The 22,265-nt window shown below is 42.2% G+C and overlaps 2 protein-coding genes across 2 annotated transcripts; both read right to left on the reverse strand.

Annotated features, from left to right (window-relative positions):
* Positions 1–646: 646 nt before the first annotated feature.
* Positions 647–15,852, reverse strand: sec62 (SEC62 homolog, preprotein translocation factor). Its single transcript, XM_085388594.1, has 8 exons — positions 15,783–15,852; positions 9,532–9,640; positions 6,929–7,034; positions 6,192–6,381; positions 5,696–5,791; positions 5,393–5,453; positions 5,186–5,305; positions 647–3,565 (listed from the first exon to the last, which is right to left on the reverse strand). Exons 1-8 carry the CDS (start codon positions 15,816–15,818, stop codon positions 3,030–3,032), a joined length of 1,254 nt encoding a protein of 417 aa, XP_085244720.1. The 5' UTR covers positions 15,819–15,852; the 3' UTR covers positions 647–3,029.
* Positions 15,853–16,990: 1,138 nt separating this feature from the next.
* Positions 16,991–20,948, reverse strand: samd7 (sterile alpha motif domain containing 7). The gene is made up of 8 exons (XM_085389644.1): positions 20,831–20,948; positions 20,424–20,547; positions 19,756–19,880; positions 19,568–19,649; positions 18,694–19,370; positions 18,481–18,596; positions 18,289–18,399; positions 16,991–17,640 (listed from the first exon to the last, which is right to left on the reverse strand). The coding sequence occupies exons 1-8, from the start codon at positions 20,931–20,933 to the stop codon at positions 17,404–17,406; spliced, it is 1,575 nt and encodes a 524-aa protein (XP_085245770.1). The 5' UTR covers positions 20,934–20,948; the 3' UTR covers positions 16,991–17,403.
* Positions 20,949–22,265: the final 1,317 nt, after the last annotated feature.

Below are 22,265 nucleotides of genomic sequence, written 5' to 3' on the forward strand. Positions count from 1 at the left end.
GTTCAGTAGGTAAGATCAAATTTGGTATACCTCAAAATTTCAACTTTGTTCTGCCTGACTTTTTTTTTTTTTTTTTTTAATTCAAAGGCAGAAACAAGCTTTCATACAAATCTGATGATTGGGTGAAGATTTGGTGTGGTGTGGCCAAAAACACCTTGTATTTTTTTAATGTGCTAGAGCGTGCTGGCACGTACAATCAGATTAGGTCCTTTCAGGTCTCTCTTAGAAGATTCATGGCAGGACCGAAGAAGTTTGATCCTTGGGAATGCAGTCCCTCTTTGGGTTTGGAAATTCTGGAATCTGTGAAAAAAAAAGCCATTCTGTCCCTGATTTGTAGTGCTTACTCGCTCCAATGATACTTGACACAAAGGTCAGGTAGTTTGAGGGATAAGTTGAGTTGGAGTCACACATTCAAACGAGTGGCCAGAGCAGGACATTGAAGAAATAATCCCACAAAAATCCCCCACTGCCCTATAATCTGTCCAGAAGTCAAAAGATCTTGAAGAGGAGAAGAGATGGGCTAAACTAAAACATTTTAAATTAATCAGTGCCTTTGCTACATGTATTGCAAATATTTGTGGGGGAAAAAATTAATTTGTTTTTGGTGGTCACAGATCTAATATTAGAAACAAAATCACAGTGCTCATTGTGCTTTCTATATTTTTATTGCAATGATAAGATACATATATACTTCCAGACATCCAATTTTATTAAATTATACTCCAATATTGCAGGAGACAGTCTTGAGAATGATATCAATCCAAATGTGGACAACTAGGTGATCAAAAGACACTTTTTTTTTTTTTGTTTTGACCACAGATAAAACATGGAGGTTTTACAGTTTTTTTTCCACTTTCATTATTTCTCCCGGAAATGCGTGATGAGAAGCAGCAGCAGCATAGAGTAATACTACAATATACAACAGACCGATACTGTGCAACAGTCAAGAACAACTGGGAGAATCTTTTTTCCCCTGCTCTCTCTTTTGTGAAATATTTATGCCAATATTCAGAGAACAGCCACTGACACACTGGCAACTCAGGAAGGGGGAAAAAAAAAGACACTACCCCTTCTGGGGAAGAAAAAAACCCCACATAAACAAGACGACATCGTGGTCATTAGAGCGCTAAATGGAAGTACAGCAGACAAAGCAACAAACTACAAAGGCTAGAGGAGAAACTAAAAGAGTTGTAGAGAAAGCTGTGTGGATTATTTTAAAATATTACTTCATCAGAGTGTGTGGGGAACCGGCAGGTCACTGTTAGTGTTACGCAAACCTCAAGTTAATGACTGACCACTGTTTGTGAGACACATGGCACCACACAACTAACCCACCGTGTCACAAGTTCAACAGTTTTGTGGCAAATGTATTTAAAAAAAAAAAGACAGATAAAAATGCTGATATCTAATAGACTCCCACTGTTGTTACCTTTAAATAATGAGTACACTTTATGATCATATTAAAAACAAAAATAGATACTCTGGGGATTAAAGTTACACCTCCTACAGAAAAGCAGGGGCAAACTTTGATTCTTAGACTGAGTAAATGCATATATCTGATATATCAATAGAATCCATTTATAAATGATACATTTCTATTTTATATTCTGAAATAAACTTCTCGCTATGACTAAAAACAGCATCTAAGACATTTCTAGCCAGAAGATAATGTGAAGGAACAGCTTGGACCACGGTTAGTGGGACCACAGCCGCCAGCTGGATTCACAAAGCGACGCCCGCCAACTGCTGTGTGGCGGCTTGTGCGAGACGAGACGGGGACCGACATGGTTGGAGTCTAGTGCAAATGCCTTTAAACGGTTTCATTGAGACCAACAAGTCTTTGTTTAGCTGCACACTAACGACAACCGTGCTGTGCTTTTTCTCTGTGAAAGTTGTGTTGAGTTTGACAGGACAGTAACAAAACTAATTGACCCGAACACGCCTTGCGCTCAGCTCTCCCTCTTAAAGCGTGCGTCGTCGTGAGCTGTGTTTGGCACTAGAGTTTGCGTAACATTATTATCTGGTTCTGTTTGCAAATGAATGAGCCGACTCTACCTCTCCTTGCTTTAGTTGTACAGCAAATGTTGCAATTTTTGTTTTTAGTGAAGTAGGCCCTGCATCCCAGTTGCTCACACTAACTGTTAAAGATGAGTCCCACATTATTAAACATGAACTAGAAGTACTTCACACAGTGTGTACAGGATTGCACTATGATCATAAGCCATTAAAAAAAAACAAAAAACTGAAAATAGCAAGTACCTCAAAGAGCTGAACGCTCTGCTCTCCAGAAGCTCCATCCAGCCACATTATAGTTGATTTGCTTATTTTTTTCTTTTGAGTAAACTACAGGTTTTGGTCCATCTGGTGAGGTTCAGGTTTCAAAGCTGACCCGCTGGTCATTTTGCTGCCTGAGAAAGCTATCAGACTTGCCGCTCCTGGCACAGCTGGCTTGCTAAATTACCACAAAATGTGAGAGAACAGTGGCTTCCTGGCTTTCTCCAGAACTACCGTGGATTATACCGACAATACAGAGCTCCTATGACAAAAAGGTGGCCAAAAAACAGAACGTGTTTTATTTACTGGTCAGTTTAACACCATCATTCTTTAAACTCATACCTACTCTAGGTCTGACCTCACATACAAAACATCCAAATGAATCCATTGATGGGATATAAATAAGAGACATTGGTTTGAACTGACACAAAGAAAAAGAAAAAAGTGGAGGAGGTCTGGTCTGATGGATTCCTCAGGCAAATGTGTCCGGTGGCAGTTTCATTTATACATAAATAACATTTGGGTGGGAGGAAACGGATCCACCGTAAGGCTTCTTTTTAAACATTGTTTCCCCATTGTTGTGGGTGTTAACTTTTCAGTGTTGCGTCTATCTCGGTACTTTAGTGGAAGATCTCAACAACAAGAGATGGAACCTCTCTGCAGCCTCAGAGAGGCCGGACCAGCAGGTCCTGGGATCACAGCAGGGAGGGAGGGAAGGACAGAGAGAAGTAGAGAGTGATGGGATTGGAAGAAGTTTATGTTTGAGCAGTCTGAGGTTTAGTCTCACTCACAAACCGTTCTTTCCTTTCTTGTGTCTCTTCATCTTCCTCTTCTTCCTCCTCCTCCTCCGTGTGCTGCTCCAGCTCCTCCCTGGTGATCATCTCAAAGTCGTTTCCGTTGCTGTGCTGTGAGCCTTCATCCTCTCGGCGGTCGCTGTCTGTGTCTGACTGGCGTTCCTCCGTTCCTTCCCCTTCCGCTTCCTTACCCTCCTCCCGCCCTACCTCTTTACTCTCCTCTTCATCCTCCTCCTCTTCCTCGTAGCCATCCTTCTTTTCACTGTCCGACTTCTCGTCGCTGTCTGACTTCTGAGCCTTGGTGGAAGTGCCGCCGTCCTTCTCGTCTGACTTGTCTGTGCCCTTCTTCTCGCTGCCTCGAGGTCCCTTGTATTCATGGGTGTAGAGCGGCCTGAACGAGTCGATGAAACCAACGTCTGCTGTCAGGTTGGGCAGGAACCAGAAGTGATGGCGCCCGCCAGTCACCAGCCAGATAATGAGGAAGAGAATGCAGCGAGCTGAGGAGACAGGAACCAAGCAGTGAGATAAACTTAACACACACCTGGCATCAAAAAGTGGAGGAGAAAGAGAGACCATATTTCTCCCACATTAGCTTCTCATCACTGGCTCCCTGTTAAAACCACAATTTAAAGTCCTTCTCCTCATACAGTCCTGAATGATCAGGCCTGATCTTATCTTAAAGACCTCACAGTATCATATTAACCTAATGAGACACTGTTCTCAGACTGCAGGCTTAAGCTGTGTCCACACTGAAAGCTGACAGCTGGTTGCTTGCAGACACACCAGGCTACGGTTGCCTAGGCAACCCTATATTCTATTTACTAACAGGCTATATGACCATTTACAGTATTCTGCGCTCTCATTGGTAGTTGCCTCAATCAGTCTCCTGGAAGCTAAGAAAAGTTTATTACATACTTTAATACATACCTCACATACAAGGTTTTAAATAATCAGGCCCCATCTTATCTTAATGACCTTGTAGTACCATATCACCCTATTAGAGCACTTCGCTCTCGCTCTGCAGGCCTACTTGTTGTTCCTAGAGTATTTAAAAGTAGAATGGGAGGGAGAGCCTTCAGTTTTCAGGCCCCTCTTCTGTGGAACCAGCTTCCAGTTTGGATTCGGGAGACAGACACTATCTCTACTTTCAAGATTAGGCTTAAAACTTTCCTTTTTGCTAAAAAAAGGGCTGGACCAGGTGACCCTGAATCCTCCCTTAGTTATGCTGCAATAGACGTAGGCTGCTGGGGGATTCCCATGATGCATTGAGTTTTTCCTTTCCAGTCTCCTTTCTCACTCACTATGTGTTAATAGACCTCTCTGCATTGAATCATATCTGTTATTAACCTCTGTCTCTCTTCCACAGCATGTCTTTTATCCTGTCTTCCTTCTCTCACCCCAACCGGTCGCAGCAGATGGCCCCGCCCCTCCCTGAGCCTGATTCTGCCAGAGGTTTCTTCCTGTTAAAAGGGAGTTTTTCCTTCCCACTGTTGCCAAAGTGCTTGCTCATAGGGGGTCATATGATTGTTGGGTTTTTCTCTGTATCTATGAAGCGCCTTGAGGCGACTTATGTTGTGATTTGGCGCTATATAAATAAAATTGAATTGAATTGAATTGAATTATCAGGTTCCGTCCGCTTTTGGTCCCCATGGGTTATTTTGTGAATCCCTTTCAATCCTCTGCTGCAGTTTCTAAAATTAGAATGGGAGGCAGAGCCTTTAGCTTTCAGACCCCTCCGTCGGTGGAACCAGCTCCCAGTCTAGATTTGGGAGAACCTTCTACTTTTAAGATTAAACTTCAAACCTTCCTTTTTGATAAAACTTATAGTTGCTGGATCAGCTGACCCTGAACCATCCTCTACTTATCTCAGCAGAAATCCAACTTAAAATTGTTCATGTGCTGCCTTAATTTTTCATAGAATATCTTTTACATTGCAAAAGTGGAGAAAAAGGGTGGGAACTGCGGAGATTTCCCTCTGACATATGGCACAGTTTTCACTAAATAAATACAGAACACAGTCTTCAGCTGTGGAAATGCGTCTCATCTACAACATGTATTGGCACAAATTTCATCACATCCCTGCCCGGACCAATGATTTTATTACTGTTTGCACTTACCGACAGCTAGAAGCAGGATGCTGGCCACAAAGCAGCCAGCTGCAACACTTAGATAATACACGCCAACACGCATTTCAGCTGGCCACAACGGAAACAGTGTGGCCGCTATCACCGCAATAACTGAAAGACAAAAACCAGGAAAATTCGTGTCAGATAACTCTTTCATTCTGTTTTTGATAGTCGAGGAGAAGAACTCAGCTGACTTACCGAGAATCAGACCCATCGCAAACGTCTTGAAGTGGACGGGATCATAAATCCACACGTACACCTGCAGGAGAGAGGCACGCTTTGAGTACTTCACAAGCACTTCCTGTGTAGATTTAACAATCCTGCAAACGCACTCACCTCTGTCAGGGCGCCCCAGGGCAGCTGTGGCTACAATGTAGCTTGCCATTACCGGTGTGTGAATGTGTGTGTGAATGACTGAATGTAGTGTAAAGTGCTTTGGGGTCCTTACGGACTAAGTAAAGCTCTATACAAATACAGGCCATTTACCATTTACGTACTCACCTCATTTCCATCCAGGAACAGCTGATCTTCGTGAGGCTCCAATTTAAACTTCTTCTTCACCTCTTTCTTCTTTTTGGGGGTCCCAGGACTGTCATCCTGTCCGATCAAATCAAAAGTACATTTAAAAAATAGACTTTATTTGAACCGTTATAAGTTAATTTAAACTGTGGAGTTTAAATTGTCAGGGTATGTTGTTAACATTCAGCTTAGTCATGCTTTCTCTTTGCCAACATAGACCAGACACCATGTAAATATGACTTTGAACTGGGCGTCTTTCCAGGACATCTATAGATCTGTCTCTATGCGCACTTTAAACTCTCAGAGTCAACATATCTGCCCATTTACTGTCAGGTTAGGATGATCCCATCAGCTGGGTCAAGGTAACTCGAAACAAACATGCAACTTTGGTTCCACCTGGGAACAAGCAGCTGAAGGTAAACTGTTATTATCCCAGTGAATAAGGCACATTTCATTTTGTATTCAGAGGGTCACATACACTTTTCTCTTTCTTAGTTTCAACTGCCTCGGGTTCTTTCTTCTTCTCTTTCTCCTTCTTCCCCTTTTTCTCCTCTTCTTTGCTGCTGTCACTCTTGGGCTTTTCCTTCTCCTTTTCTTTCTTGGTGTCCTTCTCTGTTTTTTTCTTCATCACCTTGAGAGCTCGGTGGAAGAACTGTTTCTTTAGAAGCCTACAAATAGAGAAAGAGGACATCAGATAATGAAAGGCTGTAAATACCGATGTGTGTGATTCACCGACAAGTAAAACGACTGGTGAGTTTACAAGAGTTGATAGCTGTGCTAGAACATAGTTAAGTTAATAAAAAGGTTTTATATAAGCATATGGATAATCTTTTTTTATCAGTTATTCAGCATTTTTTTAATCATTCAAATAATTCTGTAAAAAGTTTATTCAGGTTCCAGCTTCTCAGATTTAAGTATTTGCAGGTGTTTTTAACTTTCTAACATATTAGACAAAATAAAGAAATCATCATCAATGATGAAACAAATACAGGAAATAAACACTACTTAAACTTGTTAGTCCTTTGCACTGGTATTTGTATTCACTGAGCTCTTCTTTACTGTATGGGGTTATTTCCATCTTGTTTATATGTATAGTAAGGGTTAGCTGCAACCCCACATGTTAGTAACTCTACTGCCAGTGCTAGAAGCAAAAATATACTGTTATGTGATAAAAACCTAGCTTGTGTGGTAGGATGTGTTCCACGGGGCAGCTACCTATTGCAGTAATCCACCGCTGACTCCCTGGTGGTGAACAGAGCCTCCTCTCCCTTCTTGGCTTTGGCCCACTTGGAGTCCAGCAGACAGTCCACAGCCTTGGAGGCTAAATGAGGAGATGCAACAGACACACAGCACTGAAGGTGTACTGAAATGACAAAACACTCTGTGGACTGTTCAACGTATTAATAAACACAATACGAGACAGAGCAGTAGGCACATCAACAACAACAACATGCATCAGTGATGTGGACGGCCTTTAACATGAAATAGTACATAGATTTTTATTTTTCACACTCTTAAGCCTTAAACAGTCTTAACTTCTGCTTCCAAGCTATTGATCAACACAATATGAGGCACAGCAGGAGGCACTCGAGAAGAAGTCCAACGTAATCATCACTAAAAACTTCTAATTGCTGACTTTTTTTGGTCACTTTGGAACAGTAACTTGAAAGAAGCTGCAGATTCAGATGATAAATCCCTTTTCTATTTTTATGTTAAAAATAAGTGATGTAATTATATTGGCTCCTGTTCATCATTTTATCTATCTATTAGGGGTGCAACGATACACAAAATTCACGATTCGGTTTGATACTTTGGTGTCACGGTTCGATATTTTTTCGATACAAAAAAAATGTTCATGTCTTTTTAATTTGTCATTTATTAAAATTATAAATATATATTTTAACTCAAAAGTACAGTTTTTGAATTTAATGTTGCTGAAACAACAAAGTAATAAAAAAAATAAATTTATCTGATCGAGAAATCACTCATCTTTGGAAAAGAGAGTTTATTACAGAGAAATGGCTCTTTCCAAAATAAAAGCTATACTATACGCTTCTTCTGGGCTATATTCTCAGCAGCATATTAAACATATCAGGTCCCCATAAGGAGAATCATGTGCTAACGGCTGTCTAAATGACTCGGGTAAAGTTTGTAGCATGCGTACTGTTGTTTTTGTCTGCTTCCACTTGTCTTTGCACTAGGATGATGTCGGAGTAAATGTGCAGTCATATTCCTTGTGTTCCCACTAGTGCTGTCAGCGTTGATCTCGTTAAAATGACATTAACGCCACAACACGGCAAATCTCCGTTAACACTTAGAGCCCCCGAGAGCAGCTACCGCGGATCGCCCCGTGCGTGGGGCTGGACGGCCAACACGTTAACGAGCTAACTGCGCTAACACACTAGTTCCCACCCATGTAATTGAGCATTGCGTGGCACATCCGACATACTGTTTTACTTTTGTCCATGACGCGCTTACCTTCAGGGTCATACGTCACATGAAAACCAAAATAGTTCCAAACGCCAGATCTGAATGAGGGTGGGGGAGGTTCAATTTGCCATGTTGCAAGGAGAGCTTAACTTCTGTCTCGCTAGCTTGCCCTGCGCTCAGTGAATCTGCGTTCGACTACTCCGCCTAGGCTGCACTGTCGAGCGCAGATCCACTGAGCGCTCAACACAGACAGCATCGTCAGAAGGAAAGTTGATCAAATAAATTAAAAAGTTTGTATTGTTCGATACATATGCGTACCGAACCGAAAGCACTGTATCAAATGGTTCAATATCAATACGAATATCGTTGCACCCCTACTATCTATCTATCTATCAATCAAACAGCTTGAAAAAAAAAACCATGAAGATGTTAAAAAGGGGATACAGAACCTGGCAAATGTTCAGTCTTACTATAGTTTTACCTGTTCACCTGATATCCATGCAGTCATGACTCCTAATGAGAACAGATGTGAGGTCATACATCTATACATTAATTTGCCCAAAACATCTTTGTTTTTGTCCTTCCTCTAACAACAGAAGTGAAAGCTGAGCTAATCTGGTTTGAGTCATGCCCACTTTCCCCCTTGTTTTGCAAAACGATTGTTGGGGTTTTCGCTTTACCTTAAAATATGAAGCACTGTGAGGCGACTGTTGTTGTGATTTGGTGCTTTATAAATAAAATTGGACTGAAGTGAACAGAAATGCATAGAGAAATGTAAAACCACACAGAAATAAATAGGTAGAGTAATAAATAGAGGCAAACACAAAAAACAAGTGCAATATTAAACTGCACTGAATGTTGTGCACTGTTGTGGCCACTGAGTCCAAACCTTCCATGTGACTCTGCAGATTTTGGCCTAGTAGAAAATTAGATGACATTTAGTAATGACAGTGGCTGCTGTTTATCTTGGAATCAACATGAGCTATAGGCCACACTGTTATTTCAAACATGTTCATTTGGGCCCTGGAGCTACTGTAGCCCACAGCAAAGGTAAGAACTGGTAAGGTCATGAGATAGGAAGAAAAGCTGACCTCAGCAGTCACAACCTGCACAACCTACAACTACTGAGTCAACAGTACTTCCCAAAACTGACAAAAAGGTTCACCTGTGCTACAAAAACAAATCAAACATAAACACTGTGTGGGACAGTCAGGTCTGTGAGTGAAACTGCAGCAGAAACATGTGGAAAATCTCACAGCTCTTTACCAACGTGACACACAAATACTGCAACATCCAACATGGCGCTGGTTTGTATTAATTGTGACGGAGACTCTGCTCCATCTGTGTGTTCTGCAGACAGAGGCCACAGACTTCAGGCCAGAACTAACCAATGAAGTAGTCGACTCGGTGGCCCATCATGTTTGTCGACTTGGTGGGGCAGTTAAACCGAAGGTACTTGGCCACCGCCTTCTCCTCCTTGGTGGGCTCGCTCACCTCCTGCAAGAGCAGAGGAAAAAAAACGTGTCACATGCAGTCTTCCCATCTGGTGAAATGAGGAATTGGCACAGAAATGCAGACAAGCGACCAAGAGGAAAACATCCTTATCCTAATTTATTGTAATTATGAATTTCACATATTTTGTGAAATTCAGCTGAGAATAGATACACTGGCATCAAATGAATCTGTTCAGTCTCCCAACTCACCGACTACGAGCCAGTAAAAGCAATGCACTCGTATATCACAAATCCTGTGATCTAGATTTCTAGCTAACAAGAAAATGTGACAATTTTATTAAAAGCAACATCCATAAATTTAATTTCCCATCTGTATTTCCCATCAAGTATGGTCAGCTCAGTTTTAGAGGTGGTGGAGGTCAGTGTCCCTCACTGTTATAGAAGTCATCATTTGAAGTTGGCTGTAGGATTCTACTTAAATAGAAATGTTCATTTTTCATACAGTAAGGTTAACTGGGCTACTGCCACCAATCGATAGACTCATCAGATGTGACAAAGTCGTATTTATCAGGACTTAAACCAACTCTGTCTGCCAGAATGACAAACCATTGATGAGAAGGTCAAACACAACCTCTGGTGCTAACATCTGTGGCTATGCTCTCTGTCCCAAGCTCATACACCAGCAGTGTGTCTGGGATCAAGCTGCACTAAAAGCTAGATTCCTTGTAATCATACATGACAGGTAACTAAAAGCAAGGCAGAAGCTCTCTCATCTTCTAGAGCTTCTGTCTGTTTTTAGTGCGATTTTCATAAACTGCAGAAATCTGTCAGAGCATCCAGACCCTCCTCCAACTCATCACAACATCTGCACTGTCTGCTCAGCACTGAAAAACACGCCAGTGGTACTCAGCTCTGCTTCACCCAGTCGAGTCTGCTCCGGTTCACAACATGAAGAGGAAAAGAAGCCATCAAACAAGCCTTTGTTTGGAGAAGCAGGTATCCATCACACACAGCTCAGTTACCTGAGACTGCTACACAGGAAGCCCCTGCGTCACCGTCTATATGATCTACCTGGCTTGATCACTGGAGTATCAGCCGTTCTCTGTTCACCATGTGAACTGAACCGCTCTCAGTATGTAAACACTAACTGCTAGTGTGCCACACCAAGAATAAAACACAGGCTCTTTGTGCTGTAAAGCTGTGAAACCATAAAGTCAAGAACAAAGCAGACCATCTGCTACCTGTTTTTTTTTTGGTTTTTTTTAAAAACACAGGTGAGTCACACACCTCAGCTTTTTGTGGCTGCTGGTTTTGCATTAAGGGCCACATTTGTCCAGACTTCTCTTTGACTAGAGATTTGTCTTCATTGCACTGTCATCTGATTTCGAGGAAAGCCAGCCAAATGTGTCCTTTACAGGCTCCACTATGTTCTTGGTCATCCACCCTGCCTGTTCCTTTGTGCTTCTGCAGAAAATCTGGAAGGGACTGCTGATACACTCTGAGAGACCTTAAAATTGCAGCATGGCTTACAGGAGCACGTATGCACTGGGGAGTTTAAATTATTTTTAGGACAAAAGCTACGACTCTTAAGTTTCCTAAAGTTCTTTATTAGCCCGCTGCTCCGGTTTGCTGTTTTTAAAAATAATAATAAAAATAGTAAAAAGCTTTTAGCTGTTCAGCTTCTAACCCACACCTTTGTGTCCACTAAGATGAGTCTGTGCTCTCCCCGTCTCCCTCCTCTCTCCTGTGCTGTTCTGTCTGAGCTATCCCATAATTTGTGGTTAACACTGTAATGGGTGAATAGGACTACTTAAATTGAGTGCAAAATTATACTGAACATGTGAACGGAGCTCAGTTGTTTCCCGACAACAATCACCTGTTGCTCTGCTGTTTTAACAGACTCACTTGGATACTAACAAACGTCTAGAAATCTAAAATAAGATATTTACTTTTGATTTTTGCAGAAGAACTAAAATGCTATTTTTTTACCTAAACATTTTGCACAGTAGTTAAAAGCACTTTACATTTTAAGCTGTATATTTATACATTTAACAACATTAAAACACAATGGGTATTAGGGCTGAACGATATATCGCATTTGCGATAATATCGCGACATGATCAAGTGCAATTTTCTAACCGCAAAGGCTGCGATTATACTCTGGACATGTCCAAATTCATGGGCTGCATCCTCCTGAGGCCGCATTTGTAGACCGATTACGTCACAGCGACGCGCCGAAGGCTGTCCAAATTACTACCATATCCCAGAATTCATAGCGCGGCCCAGCCAAACTCCAGTTTCCAGCAATGGCGGCCGCTACTAAGTTTTAAAATTACTCATACTAATCTTTCTGGGTCACAAAATAAACTTTTAACATATTTTCAGGCGAGAAAGTAGTTGTGTAAACATCAAATATCTGCTCGGTTTATCAAGATATCCCATATTTGCAAAAGTGCTTCGACGTTTTCAGAGGCGTCTGCTACCCACCAGCTCGACAGCTAGCCGGGAGCTCGAGGGTTACTGATGCGGCCGAGAACGGCACAACTCCCGCCCGGCACATCATTTTCAGATCACCGCGGAGTTTCGCTGCTCGGGTTAAACGTAATATATAAGTCACTTAGACAACCTAAAAATGTTATTGTTGGGCTTTTTTCAGTGTTTTGTTTGTTCGTGAGTAAATCGGTTTGGCTGAGATTAAAGTTATTAGATTAGATAAAATAAAACTTTATTAATCCCCCGGGTGGGTTCCTCCTTGGTTTTCACACAGCTGACTAAACGTCAAACAGAAAACTTATTAAACAGAAGTATGAGACAGTCGAGAATTTACACCAGTGTCTGGTTATATTTTAGATAGCAAGAAGCAGACGGCCGAGTTTATTAAACTCCACCGAGACAGCGGTGACGCTAATCAGAAGGCTAGACCGTCCAATTTCACGCCTTTAAACTTTAAAGGCGTGTTTGTGTGTGTGTTTATACAATTGCTATTATGTTTGCACTTTATGTGTAATGTTACTGACTGCAGAGATCAGTAAGATGTGTGTATTTTTTATTTATTAGTTTTATTTATTTAATATTATTTTTTAATTGAATGACAGTCTAGTAGTTCACAGATGTCGAAAAACTGAGTGTGGTAAAGCCACTGATTTTGTTTATGTATATTTCTGTAATCTGCACATTGTACTGACTTTCATTTTAATGTTTACACCAGGGTTCCTTGTCAGCACTTTATGCTCAGATGTTTGTAAGCTAAAAATAAACTATTGTGTATGTTCAAATATACTGTTGTGATTGAAGAAGTTAAATAAAAATGTCAGTCATCAATTCATGCATCACCTCATGTCATCATAACAGAGGTCTGTCTTCCAGGAAAGAACAGTTTAAAATTAATGTAATATAGTATTTGCCATACTATATGATGTATTGCTTGTCTTTGTTTAATAATACAGAAGACAAATACCTTAAAAAATAATCGCATATCGCATCGCAATCGCAATATTGGGGCAAAAAATCGCAATTAGATTATTTTCCATAATCGTTCAGCCCTAATGGGGATGCCATTTGAATAATTAAAAAAAGAAAAGCGATAACTACGGCATCATCTGGTTGTTGACCCACATGTGTGTGAATAATGTTTCACCAGGTAATGTATGTCATAAGTTACTCTGTAACTGGAAACTCATTTTAACCCAACACTGTAACCTTCTACGTAGCCTGATGTGCACCTCCCGAGAATTGCAACTACACGTGTGGCCGATGCATACCACAACAACTCGAATGGTGTGGAAGGTTGCGGTGTAGACATTTAAAGGGGTTTCTGGTTACTACGCAAGTTAGAAGTCTAAATCAAGTATAAGGGAGGAAACAGCACTCCAGTATACGGACATAATAGTCTTGGCTTCAGGACATTCTGACTGTTGAAAGCTGTAAAATAAAAAGCAGGCTGGCAGGCTCGTAAATGAGATAACAGGATGTGCTGTAATAGAGCTGTTGGCTGAAACACATGGAGTGTTATCAGGTAGGATGGACCTGTTCAAGACTAAACTGATTCCCGTGGTCACTGATGAAAATAATCTAAGTATTAGACACATCTCACTATAATCCAATGCAGTCCACTTTCTAATCCAGGCCAGGGGGACTCCAGTTTAAGCACAGGTAGCCACACCGCTTTCTCTGCAGACACCTCTTCCAGGGCAAGGCAGCCAAGAGACTCAAGCTCTACAGTGTCCTGGATCTTCCCCTGGGGTCTCGAATCTGGCTGGACATACCCTAAAAAGCTCACTCAGGAGGTGGCCGGAGGCATCCTGCTCGAACCACCTCAGGGGGCATCCTATTGATATGGAGGAGTAGTGTGACAACCTCTAGAAAGACAAAGCTTATCTGGGAGGGGCTCGTCTTTGGAGGACACTCTTTTGTTGTTTGTATCTACAATGTCTTCTTTCAGTCATTACCCAGAACTCAAGCCATGGGTGGGGGTGTGAATGGAGAATGAACCAGCAAATCTACATCGTTGATTTCTCACGCAGCTCTTTCAGACCAATGCATCCACATTACTGCAGACGCTGCACCAATCCATCAGTCAGTCGCCTGCTCCTTACTTCTCTCCCTGGCAAATGAGTCCCAGAGGGATCTGACCCTCAAATATTTATATTACTGAGGGAAAACAGCTCACCTTAGTTCACTGCACTACTTTTTGCTGTGTCCAAGTTCTACACCGACAGTCAGTGGAGCAGCAGCTTCTCTAACAGACTGATTCAGCTCCACTGCCATAAGGACTGATAGAGGAAGTCTTTCAGAACTTATGTAAGAGCTCTTTACATTGCAACATATTCCAACAGATTATCATATGCACTCTCATTTTAACATGCTCTCTTCCACTTTTAACATATTTAACCATATATGCTAAGCCGCTTTAAATTCAGCAGCAGTGGAAATACTTGCAGGAGGCGATGTGGTTTACGCTGCAGGACAAAAATGCTACAGCCAGCCAAAGAAACAAACTGTTTTCCTCATTTATAGTTGTGAGCCTGCTTGCCAGTTCCTTTGTGAAGTAAACTGCAGGACAACAGAATTAAACTTTTCTTCTTTTTTTACCTTAAAGAAATGGACCTTTTCTTTGTATGAACTTTATTTCAACTTGGACAAAGCTAGTTAACATTTTTCTTTTTTTAAAATTATTAATATGACCATACAATTGTACCAAATCAAAAACAACCCTAAATAGCGATTATGCACACCTGGATCTCATGTACCTCTATCCAGTTTAGATAAGAGCCCCATTGTGTTCTTTTCAGGTGATTTTGTCCCCACCCCCGTCTGCCCATTCTCCTGTTTCCTACTGAGTAACTGTTACTGATCCCGCTAACCTACCAAGAGCTTATTATCATCTTCTGTTTGTCAATGCAAATCTTCTCCCGACCCGCCGCCTGTCCACACTGCGCAGGACCTTTCTTCCGTTTCAAAGGATTGTTTTACCTCCCCACTGCCTCAAAGTGTGGCTCAAATGGGGTTGCTGTGTTAACTTTATTATATATATATCGCAGTGATATGACTCGTTTTAATGTTTAGGAGTTTTATAAATAAATCTGAACTGAGAAGTTTTGGTTTAGGACACGCAAAATAGACCAACAATGACCTCAGGCGTATTTCAAGTGATGCAAACGTGACCTGTAACGTCTCTAAACTGTTGCTCCTGGAGCCGATCTAATTTGCAGTCTGCTGCACAGTCAGTTATGTGGAGATGCGCTGCATAGACTCATTAATTAAGTTCCCACACGTTATGTAAACACGCTTGGTTAAAGCTGACGCAGCTTAGCCAGCCAACGTTTGCAGCCAGCCAGTTCAATCCAAGATAAAATGAAAACCGACCCCAGGAACCACTAAGCAGACACTACAACGACCTAATCGTGAAGTCTAGACAAAGACATGATGGCTACTGGGAGCGCACACAAGAACCAGCTTGGAAAGGTCGCGTTAAAATACAAATCCTATCGTTTGTTTTCGCTAGCCTGCTAACGCTAGCTACCGTTTCCATCCTCTGGCTTCATCTGGCGCCTGCTCGCAGCATCCCGCGCTGACGCTGCCGTCAACAAAGATCCAGCAGTGGGTCATAAACCGGCGCCCACTTTCACCCATGCCCCCCGACCCACAGGAACCGGGGTTTTTTTTATGAATTAAATTGATGTTACCTGGATCCGCTTCTTGTGCCTCCTGCGCTCCGCCATGATCCTCCAACTCAGCTCATCCGTGCTCGAGGCTGCGCACGCGCATGGAGAACGTAGTATCGCGAGACTAGCCTAACGTTCGTTTCCCATTGATAAAATTCAAGATCTAATTTAATACATTTAATATTTGAATAATATATATTTGTAATACAGTATTAGATATAATACCGATAAGGATAATTCTATTACATAGAACTATTGTGTTTTTATTAAGAATTTGGATACAAACAATACATGGTATGACCTGCTATGATGTATGGTTTGGAGATGATGGCGCTGACAGAAAGAGACGAGTTTATTAGAATTTAGCATATCAGAGGGAAAGTCAGGTTGAACGGTTTGGACATTTGCAGAGGAGACAGTGGATAAACTGGATGGCGAATGTTGGAATTGCCAGGAAGCAAGAGAAGAGGAAGATGACAGAGTAAATTCATGGATGTAGTGAAGGAGGACATGCAGAGTAATGGTGTGACAGAGGAGTTTGCTAGGGCCAGGGTGAGATGGAGGTAGATGGGCTGGTGTGAGGGTCTCTAAAGAGAGCTGCCAAAAAAGGAGAAGATAACAGAATAATGTGAATGTAGTCCCGGCAAACTGGGAAAAGTATAGTGCCCCAGAGTGGAACACAAACACTGTTGCCAGCTAAAGCTTTTTCTCTAAAGCCTTCCCATTTCCATTCACAAAAAAACAACACATGACTTTTTTCAGCTTGAAAATGATTGAGCAGATAATTGCCTTGACTGTTGCAGCAACTATTTGCATCCACCAGACAATAGATGATGGAGTTATATGATTGTATAGTCATCCAGGTCATGACTCATGAAACACTAAAGAGGTTGAATTAAAGGCAACTGTCCTTCCTGTTTGATCCTAAAAACATTTAACCTCTCATTCCAGAAGCTTCGTCAGTTCTAAAAGCTGCCTCGACACGCGAGGACATGTTTGCGTGTGCTCCCCTGACTCAGTAGCTCTGGGGTGTTACAGGAGCCAGTTCTTGTTTTTAAACAAGTCATTAAAACTGAAAAAAAGAGATCAAAGAAAAAGCCCCAAAGTAACATATTAAATTAATACTCATGACGAATGTATGCAAACTTCACACAATATTCTCATTGAGCCCAACCTATTGATTCCATGTGATGACAAGAAGATGCAGATTCCTGTGTAGAAAACCCCCCACTTTATTTACAGTATAAGAAATGCAAAAAAATGTATCAAGCATCAAAATCCAGAATATTTAAATATGTCATTATTTTGTTTATAAAATATTTCCAAAATATGATTACTATGCTCTGCACGTCAGCCTACAGGCGCGTTTAGCAGCTTGCAAGCATAATTCAAGAAGCTATAATCAGACTAGCGAAGAAAAGTGATGTAGGACCTTATCAGCGTCTGATACTGTATCTTAAAATCCACATCACTTTCACTCCACTGCAGCTGCTGCTGTTAAATGTATAAAACGTTCAACAGGAACCTGAAATGTGGATCTTCAGTCCAGTTCAGCACAGTGTAAACAAATCCACCACAGCGGCAGCAGCAGCTCACCAAAGCGTGCTGTTGTACCCTGCTTTGGTTTACATTATTCCACTGGTCAGGCAGTCTCACTGCTGGCAGATGGAGGCGAGTTGTTTTCTGCGTCGTGGAGGTGGTCAGCGGATTTTATGACATCGGGATCTCTTGGACTTGCCACCATCTCCTCACTGTTGCAGTTAATGGGAGAGCCGATCTCTGATGAGCGCTCCCCGGGCTTCTCAGGGGTGGCCTGCAGTGGGGCGGTGGAGAGTGGCAGATTCATCATGTACAACATGCTACCAAGACGTCTGGACACCTGTAGAAGAAGAAGAGCAAGAGGGAAGGAGCACGTAGATGTTAATTGAAATAATTTGTGCTATAACTGAGACATTGGCGTATAAGAATGAATGAAATACAATTAGTGAATAAACTTTTTCACAGTAGACATTTTAGCTCTCATAGTAAAGAAAAAACTGGGGTTTTTAATAGGGGCTGTACTCCACTAAGGACATGTTTGGTTAAACAAACTTTACTTTATCCCTTTAATAAAGTGAGGTAACTTCAGTTCAAATCTGTGGAAGCTTGTTTCTGCAACAACAACAACAACAACTACAACGAAATGTTAGCCAAAACTCAAAATTTCAGGTTATTATCTTAAAAATTTGACTTACTGACTCAAACTTCTGAGACAATTTGAAATTTCTAGTTATTGAGTCAGAATTTTAGGATAATAGCCCAAAGCAAAAATGGTCTTTTGTCACTTGTGGAAATAAGCTTCCACACAAAGCCCATAAAACACTCATCAAGGATATTTATAAAACCTCCTCACATGGAGTTGTATAAATAAGCGGTCATGTAAATAAACCTTTCTTCAAGATTTATCCTCGTACATCAGATAATCCCTTCAAATCCTGTCTTTGGTGGCTCGGGATTGCATTTCCAGTCAGAATCTGTGTTTTTGTACCTGTGAGCGGATCTTAAGAGCTGGCCCCAGCTTCAGTCCCAGTGTATCCAATAAATGCTCCTCTGATAGGAGGGGCAGCGTCTCTCCGTCAATCATGTGGTCCTTGAAAGTCTATTAAAAATAACCCAACATTAGAAAGTCACAACAGAATGAATTTAGAGGCGGCAACTACAAAAATGTGAGGCTACTAACCTGGGCATACTCTGAACACGTGGGAATACTGTTAATAAAGTTGTACACATCATTCACTGTCCACTTCCTGATGTCTTCGGGTACCTCCTCACCATTTAGAAAGAGATTTGGTGGGCCTTTAAAGACAAAAAATGCAAGTATATTAAATAACTGGCAGCAGAACATTTCACAGTTTTAAGCACAAGTGTTATTATTTAATATTTCTTAACTCACCAGGAGGAAGGAAACCATTTCCAGGGACCGGGAACATGTAAGGGATCCCTGTTAGAGTTCCTCCAGTGGAAGGATACATGAATTTCTCCTGGAACGTCGAACATTGGCTAGATATGTCTTTATCATTTGTTCCACTGTTGGCTGCATCTGAACTCCCATCTTGGCTGTTCACGCAGGCTTTCCGGAGGCCTGGCTCCCCATCTTTGTAGTTTTTCCTGCTTCCGGTGGCCAGTTCAGGGTCTACTTTGGCCTGATGATGTGTCTTACTGGTGGCACACTCCTCTCCCATGTCCCCCTTTGGCTCAAGCTCCTTCTCCTCCCCCGATGTGGCCCCTGGGCTCTGCTCTACACTTTTATCTTCAGTCTGACCCTTCACGTTGGACACATGGCTCTCCATACTCTTGTGAACAGTTGGCCTCCGACCTGCTCTGCGCCCCCGCTCTCTGTGCAGCGTGCTTATTGCTGGATATGGGTTGGCTGACATAAGAATATTGTTGGAGTGCAGTTCATCCAGGGTGGGCCGGTGGACGAAGACATCGTGGCCGTCTGGCATGCGCTGACGACCTCTAAACATCATGGGGTTGGAAGGGTATGACATGGGATTTTCAATTCCCATCAAGCCTTTCTGGTGCGCGTTCTCCAGCTCCTTCTGATGCAGGATGGCATTCATTTCCATTCTGAAAAGAAGTGCATATAAATATTTTAGACATATTTGTGCAGCAGTGGTGATGGAGCCATGATATAAAACCCTTGCTGCAGCATGGGTGGGGGGATCAAGTCTCAGTCGCATTCAGTAAAAACAGTGACGCAAAGCGTGCGGTGGAATAATTTCTGTGAGATGATGATGGTGATGATGATTTTCGGCACGTAATACCTGGCTATATTTTGCTTGTGAATGAGCTCTTGTCGCCGGGCAACAGTTTCCATGGGCTCTGAGGGTAAGAAGCCATATCCAGCTGAGAAACAGGAAGAAACAGACAGGCTGTCAATGCCTATCACCGCGCATTAAAACGAGACAGGCTGTTTGGGAATTATCTCAGGCGATATTTCTGTGGTGCTCACCTGGTGCAGGGAAACCTCTTCCTGGCAGGACGTTGGCATGAGGAGGCAGAGGTGGACCGAGGTGAGGGCCCATGTGCATCTGCCTGGCTTCAGACGGGACCATCTCGGTAGGTGGAACTAACTCCCTGATAAGAGGAATAAACAAAGAAGAAAAATTATGAACTGGAAAACACTTTAAAAAGCATATATTTGTAGAATCAAAATGTGGAGGACCAAAGTGGCCAAAAACAAAGTGTGTATTACTCTATTTATGTTTCATTTTTAAAATTAATTTATTTGTATTTATGAATTACTGTTTTCATATTTATTTCCCCTTAATTATTTATTATTTTATTTTCTCTGACATTTCTTTATGCATTTCTGTTTCACATACATTTAGTTTTAACTGAGAGATTTTCAAAATGCCTCTTGAAGGAGGGGAAGAAATTAGGCACATAAATTAATGTATACATAATCATTTTGCCAATTTTGGAACTCCATATAAAAACAGCTGGTTTGCGAGGACTATTTTAGCCTTATAAACATTTTAATTGTCCAAAAGAACAGAAAAGAGCAGCAGATTTTTTACACGGACACCTCTTGCAGCATTTTCTTCTACTCGTTTTCTTGTGGTTGCCCTTTTTCAGACAACTATTGTTGTAAGTTTAGGACAGAATTCAGCTACTGACCTCTCCATGAACCGAGGTTCGAACTGTGCGGGGACCCCCTGTAACCTCTGCTGCCCCTGGGCAAGGATCTGCGGTGCCATAGCCATCTGGTTCCTCATTATCAGCTCCTGCCTCTGCCTCAGCTCTGCAAGAAGTGAAAAAGCACCACAGGTCACCGGGAGGCCGTTTTAGCTGCTTCACCTGGCGCATGCACTGACTGTTAAAGCTGGAGCCTGCAGGTGCTACTGAGCAATCCACCAACGTGCAAACACGGCGTGAGGGAAGGTGAGGGAAAACAGGCTTGATCACCAAATACAAATACAGAACCCAAATTGCCAAATACAGAATCAACTCTGTCTATAAATAAAACCTGAAAAGTTAAATAATATTTTCTTGGTTTTTGTTGTTACGCTGTTCATCCTCCTCACCTCCAGCAGACATCCCATTGACGAGTCGGTACCAGTGCTTCTCATCCAAAGACCCCTGCTCCCCTAGCGCTGTCATCTTCCTCAGCTGCTCCCGTGGGGTCATGACACACTCACGACCTTTGACCTCCACCTGAATGCTGTTAAGAAAGAGAGCCAATTGAAGGATTTCTATAAACTAGACAGTTTACTTGACACATTGATCCTATAACACTTCGCGTGGCAGGTAAAATAAAATCACACAAGATTATTTCTCACAGTAGCTGAAACTGAGCCAACTACAAACCCCTCAGTGCTGGGTGCGTTTTTGTAATTCCCTCACATCACCATTAGAGAGCAGCAGTTCTCTATCTCACGTTGATTACTGAACATTGCAGGTAAATTCTGCCTAGTGTCTGTTATTACATACTTTATGACTGCAAAGATGCAGCAGTGATTTCAGCAGCATGTAAATATTTGTAAACGGCTTGTAAGCGACCTTTTTAACTACAGCTAAGTATAACTCTTACCTCACCTTTTCCACAGACCTGGCCTTAAGTATTAATCTTAAACCTACCTTAACGCTAATACCTCGCCGTAATGCAAATCAATCCCGAACCGTTAAATCCAAATCCTAACCCCGTACGAAGGCCAGAACAAACAGCTGGACGATTTCTTCTCATCTTTTCTGTCCTTGCAAATGCTGCTGGTCCTCCTGTACAGGGATAGAGGCGCACTCACATGTGCGCTCACCCCAGATACCCGCATTGTTCTCGGCTGAACCAGCAGCTTGTGCAGATAAGTGCAATCGACTTAGAGACCTCCAATTAGCCTTCCACACTGCAGAAATCCCATTACAAAATATGATACTGTAAACGACAGTAATCCAGCGCTGCTAATCCAGGGCCGGTGTGCATCTGGAGACATGAATAATGGATGCTCATCCCACAGAACCACCTCTTCATATGAGGTTTGCTGATTGAACTGATGAGCCTGCCAGTGCAGGGACATGTGTAAGCTGTGCACATGCACTTGGACATATTATTTCTGCCGTACCACCCTCCCCCTAGTCAAATGCTGCCATTAGATTTGCACCCAGGACTTGTGCATTACCCACAGTCTCTCAAGTTCCCTGTGAAGCCCATCTAATCTGACGACTTTAATCCCTCTGTTAGTTCTGCAACAGTCTGCCACCTACATCTGCTGACCTGCCCACTGTCCTCCCTACTGCCCCATCCAACCCCCGTCCCCACCTTCACAGGCCCCTGCTACCCTCAGGATCCTATTAGCTAAGTCCTGGCTATACAGCACTTTAAAGGGATGTGTTGGAGGTAATCCGCACGTTTAGAGTTTTACCCTCAGCAAACCTTGCCTGTAAGCATCCCGGACAATACACCCTAAGTGCTAAGCCTATTAGTCTCCATTAGCTCCCAGGATGTCCCCAAAACACCTTGGGGAT

Source organism: Rhamphochromis longiceps, linkage group LG18, assembly GCF_057381845.1.
Source record: "Rhamphochromis longiceps isolate RC_006_pf linkage group LG18, R_longiceps_female_GT1.1, whole genome shotgun sequence".
NCBI classification, from domain to species: domain Eukaryota; kingdom Metazoa; phylum Chordata; class Actinopteri; order Cichliformes; family Cichlidae; genus Rhamphochromis; species Rhamphochromis longiceps.

What these genes read in the sequence shown, in the direction of transcription:
- samd7 (XM_085389644.1), bottom strand. Translation starts at nt 20,933, where the DNA reads ATGACCCCACGGGAGCAGCTGAGGAAGATGACAGCGCTAGGGGAGCAG. An exon ending in GAACCTCGGTTCATGGAGAG is followed by an intron (nt 19,881 to 20,423) that starts GTCAGTAGCTGA and finishes TCCTCTTATCAG; the next exon opens with GGAGTTAGTTCCACCTACCG. An exon ending in CACAAGCAAAATATAGCCAG is followed by an intron (nt 19,371 to 19,567) that starts GTATTACGTGCC and finishes ACTTCTTTTCAG; the next exon opens with AATGGAAATGAATGCCATCC.
- sec62 (XM_085388594.1), bottom strand. Translation starts at nt 15,818, where the DNA reads ATGGCGGAGCGCAGGAGGCACAAGAAGCGGATCCAG. An exon ending in GCGGTGGATTACTGCAATAG is followed by an intron (nt 6,382 to 6,928) that starts GTAGCTGCCCCG and finishes CTCTATTTGTAG; the next exon opens with GCTTCTAAAGAAACAGTTCT. An exon ending in CATCCTGCTTCTAGCTGTCG is followed by an intron (nt 3,566 to 5,185) that starts GTAAGTGCAAAC and finishes CTGTCTCCTCAG; the next exon opens with CTCGCTGCATTCTCTTCCTC.